Source organism: Camelina sativa, chromosome 10 (genome assembly GCF_000633955.1).
Source record: "Camelina sativa cultivar DH55 chromosome 10, Cs, whole genome shotgun sequence".
NCBI lineage: Eukaryota > Viridiplantae > Streptophyta > Magnoliopsida > Brassicales > Brassicaceae > Camelina > Camelina sativa.
In genome coordinates, this window is record NC_025694.1 from 22,817,130 (window position 1) to 22,822,026 (window position 4,897).

Below are 4,897 nucleotides of genomic sequence, written 5' to 3' on the forward strand. Positions count from 1 at the left end.
TATCTGAAGACTTTGCGACTAACACCTGATTTAGCTACTCTTTTAAGACTGTTTAGCCACTCTCTTTATTTTTTATTTTGAAATTTAACATTTGAGATTCATCTACATGTTTAGGTTGAAGTTTTATGCTTTGTTTTGCTCACCTTATCAATAATAACTTTCTCAAAGTATTAAATTTCAATGACTATAAACTAAACATCCATAAGTTCAAAATTTATCCTAAGTGTTACATGTTCTTTTATAAGAATGTGTTCCAATGAAGAAAATTCAAAACTAAGTAATGTAAATATTGTTTAATTAAATCTTACTATTACAAGTACTTTATACTACTACTATGAGTTCTCCTTAGTGATTTATATTGTTCATAATGTGTAGAATTCAAGATTTTTATTTTGTGACTTTAATAAGGTAATCTTAAAATAGTCACACATTGCGACTGATTTGCTACCGTGTTTTGGCGGTATATCTTCCCACCACTTTATAAGTGGAATTAATCTAATTAATTTTGGCGTTTTTTCCCCCCAATTATTTTGGATGCGACTGATGTGCGACGAAATTACGACGTAGTTTCGTTATTAACTAGGCAAACCCATTAAACGATTAAACACTTCTTCCTTCTTTTCAATTCGATCTAGGGTTTTCTCTCCAAAACCTATCAACTCTCCTTCTCTCTATCCCCTCCTTCTCGATCTAATCTCTCAATCGTCTCCTTCCTCTCCTTCTCGATCTAATCTCTCAATCCAATCTCTCAATCCTTTCCATCTCGATCTAATCACTCAATTCTCTCCTTCCTCTCCTTCGATCTAATGCCTCCTAAGGGTAAGGCTTCTTCCAGAGGTTGCGGTGCCAGAACCACCACAGGTGTCCGAATCTAAAATGGGAATAACTGTTTGTCTTCTCATTCGTCGAACCCCTTCTCACCAACTGCCTCCTCATCAACCGCCTCCTCATCAATCGGAGCAACTGCCTCCTCATCAACCGCAACAAAACCCTAATCGTGAAGAGGAAGATAATGGTGAAGAAGGAAACCAAGAGCAACAAGATCCAAATGTCGATTACTACCAAGGGTTGTTGGATGGTTTGCTAAGACTTCCAGGCCGAGAACAACTACCACTCTTGTCTGAGCATCCTTTCCCTGGCGTCGAAATGCTATGGTATAAAACTCTTTCCTTTGCTTTTGCTTTAAGTTTCTTGAAGTGTAGAAGTTAAGTGTAGTTGTTGATTACTCGGTTGCTTTTGATCCAAATGTTGATTACTAGGTTGCTTACTCGGTTTTGATATAAGTGTCTATAAGTCTATAAGTGCGATGTTGTTGCTTTAAGTGTTTGATATTCAATAGTTTATAAGTGTTTGTAGTTGTTGCTATAAGTGTCTATAAGTCTATAAGTGCGATGTTGTTGCTTTAAGTGTTTGATATTCAATAGTTTATAAGTGTTTGTAGTTGTTGCTATAAGTGTCTATAAGTCTATAAGTGTAGTTCTTGCTTTAAGTGTTTGATATTCAATAAGTCTAAGTTTCTAATTGTTGTGTTATATTCAACAAGTCTAAGTGTCTAAGTTTGTAGTTGTTGCTTTAAGTGTCAATAATTCTAGTTGTTGTTTGATATTCAATAAGTATAGTTGTTGCTTTAAGTGTCGGTTGTTTCGGTTGTTGTTTGATATTCAATAGTTTGTTTCAGTTGTTTCAAGTCCATATTGAGTAGTAGAATTACTCATTTTGTGTAACAGGTTTAACCGGCAGAAAGGTCAGCTGTCTCGAGCGATTTCTGGAATATTGAGGAGAAAGTTTGATGGGCCTTACTACAGTTGGAAGGTTACTCCACTGCCCATTCAAGAGCGATATTTCAGGACATTTGCGGTAATGTTTACTCCTTATTTCTGTTATTGTTGCTAACTATGTTTTGGTATTGTTCCTAACTATGTTTTGTGTTATTGTAGCAGAAGTACAATTGGGATATCGGCATTACTGAGCTCGTTAAAGCAGGTTTCTTGAAGATAGCCAAGAAAAGGATGAAAGGAATTGTTAGTCAAGCTAAGTGGAGTGGTGTACAACCACCAAGGATTGGTGAAAAATTATGGCCTCTTATGTTGGAACATTGGAACACCATTGATGCAATTGAGAAGAGTAAGAATGCTTCACAGTGCAGAAACTCTGATCGTGGAGGTCTTGGGTTGCACAAACACTTAGCTGGTCAGAAATCATTTGTGCAAATTCATCAAGAGATGGTAAGACTTCTCTTTTGTCGAATTCAGCTCAAAGTTTTTCTGATATTTCCATGATTTAATCTGTTTCACTATCATTGTAGGAGGAAGAGTTGGGGCGTCCTGTGTCACTGGTGGAAATGTTTGTTAAAACACACACTCATCCGGATGGAACATTTGTGGATCAAAAAGCCAAACAAGTTGCTGAGACGTATGAGAGGACCATAGAAGAGAGACAAGCTGAAACGGAGGAAGATGGCCCAGATGGTTCAGAGAGTTCAAAACATCATAATATTTCCCTTGATGAAAGAAATGAAATCTTCCTTCAGGTAAATTCGTTTCTGTCTGTTTTTTTTAAATCTGGTTCCAGTTAGTCTGTGATGATTACTGAATGTTTATGTCTTGGTTTAGTGTACTCATACAGACCACAAAGGCAACCCATTTGGACTTGGATCACTTGTGGAGACACTAAAGAAAAGAAAAAGGACAGAGAGTTATGCAAGCGCTTCTCCATCAACTATTGGGGAGCTTCAAGATCAACTTCGGCGCAAGATTTCTGAACAAGAGGCTGAGAATGCACGACGTGGTCAAGAACACCGAGAGTCTCAAGCTGAGCTGAAGAGGCTTTTCCTCTTCATGAAAGAAAAAAATCCTGAGTTCGAGGCTTTTATGGTTTCTCCTCCCGAATCATCCACACCTGCAACCACCCATCCAGCTACCGCATTTTGCAACCAATGCACAACCCATTGACGGAGGCACCACACCAGCCTCCAGTCCAGCTGCCAATTCCCCTTCCTCTAATACTGCTTCCAACTGAATGTGTTGCAATTCCCTGCTTTTTTTTTTATGAACTTGTTTTGCTTTTGAATACTTTTTGGAGGATCTTTTTGTTTAGGATGATAAGTTTGCATGATTAGTACCTTAAATCATCATTCCTTTTGATTAATATCATTTCAAAATTCTAAATTAATCAGATTTAGGAATGCTAAACCGTGACTAATTTGTGACCAAACCAATTCAAAAAATGTAACTACTTTGTGACCAAACCAATTCAAAAAAATGTGACCACTTCGTGACCAATCCAAATTACAAAAATAGTCGCTAAACACAGACTCTTACATTAGTTCCAAAACCGTCCTAATTCTATACAATCACAAAAATGTTAGGACTGTTCTATACAGTCACAAAAATGTCCCCAAATAGACTTGGTTGCAGTTTAGTCGGAAACTGCAACTACCATATACAGTCACACAAACGTCGCTAATATACGACTATATTATAAAGTCCTAAATCCGTCGTAAATAAGCGACCATGTTGCGACCAACAAATTTTGCGACCATTTTTTAGCGACCATCGCAAATAGTTGCTAAGGAGTCGCAAAATCCTTTTTTACGACTATTGAGCGACGATTACTGGAATAGAAATTGCCTGTTTTCTTGTAGTGAAATATATTTTCTTTTATAAATATATTATAATATTTTTACTTCTAAAAATTACATTTTTCTACTATATATATATGATAATATATGTGTTGATTATCCGATGAAATATCTGTGTGTTCTAAATTAGTTTTTGTTTTGTTTCGTGTGAACCAAAATTAGTTTTATGGTGTTCATATATAGTGTAAATATTTTACATTATAGAGGAAAAGAAAGAGAGAGTCGAAGGCAGCTGGAACTGTGGAACACATGCTTTAAAGTACTTTATTTTATTTTCTTGAAATTTTTTCTATTTTTGCTCTTTTGTATCTGTTACGCGTTGCATGTGTCATGTGTCACGTAATGTAATGTACTAATGATAATTGAAATCTTCACATAGATTGGATGGATATATATCATATCTATACGGATCTTCATATATATAACGTAGACATAATTTTTTTTGCTATATTTCTCTTTTCGATTTTTATGAGAAAGTTCGTTATATATTACATTAATCTGATTGTATATTTTCTTTCTTCCCTATTTTTCTGATTGTTATGTCTCTCTATCCACGAAAATTCTTGATACATAATATTTACATTTCATTTTCCTTATAATGTTTTTGACTTCCATGAGAACGTTATGTTGAGAGGTTTTTTGGGATTAAGGTTTGGTTTATTTGCATAATGTTTAGTTCTGTCACTTCTGTGTCATATCATTATTTTCATGTTTTTGTTTGACAAGTATTTACATTCTTAGCAACAACAACAACAAAAAAAAATGCTTTGACGTTTGGTAAGCTTCCACTTGCAGCTGTTGACTTGGTATAAGTCTAGCATGTCTAATTCATGTAAGATTTGTTCCTACATCTTCTTTTGTCCATCTCCCTATTTTTAAATAGATGTCTATGTCTTGTGGCGGACGGCTTCGAAAAATCTCGTAGTTGATGCTATATATATACTAATATACATGTTCAAGTCTTCAAGACAAAGTCTGGCAATGACTTGATCCAATGTAAAAAGTAAACTATAAAGTCACGTCTTAATTTCTAGAGATGATGATTATGTGATTTATAGCATTGGCGTATCATATGTGTGTTATATCTCTTTTAGAAACCTGATGTGGGTTTCTCTTCAATAGGTTCTAGCTTAAAATTGTAATAAAAATGGGTACATGTATGTCGTCAACACATTCAAGAAGACTTAGGCCGCGAAGGAAAGGCCGTCACCGTAGATTTTCAAAACACATTTCTAGAGTGTGTGATGTTATCTCTCA

The 4,897-nt window shown here is 35.4% G+C and overlaps 1 protein-coding gene and 1 pseudogene across 1 annotated transcript; both read left to right on the forward strand.

Moving 5' to 3' along the window:
* Nucleotides 1,147-2,951, forward strand: LOC104720628. The gene is made up of 5 exons (XM_010438509.1): nt 1,147-1,154; nt 1,728-1,857; nt 1,938-2,225; nt 2,306-2,530; nt 2,613-2,951. Exons 1-5 carry the CDS (start codon nt 1,147-1,149, stop codon nt 2,949-2,951), a joined length of 990 nt encoding a protein of 329 aa, XP_010436811.1.
* Nucleotides 4,632-4,897, forward strand: part of LOC104719632 — a 3,604-nt pseudogene continuing 3,338 nt past the window's right edge.

Excerpts from the sequence above, each read along its gene's own strand:
- LOC104720628 (XM_010438509.1), top strand. Across the intron at positions 2,226-2,305 it reads TGCAAATTCATCAAGAGATG|GAGGAAGAGTTGGGGCGTCC; the intron begins GTAAGACTTCTC and ends CTATCATTGTAG. Across the intron at positions 2,531-2,612 it reads GAAATGAAATCTTCCTTCAG|TGTACTCATACAGACCACAA; the intron begins GTAAATTCGTTT and ends GTCTTGGTTTAG.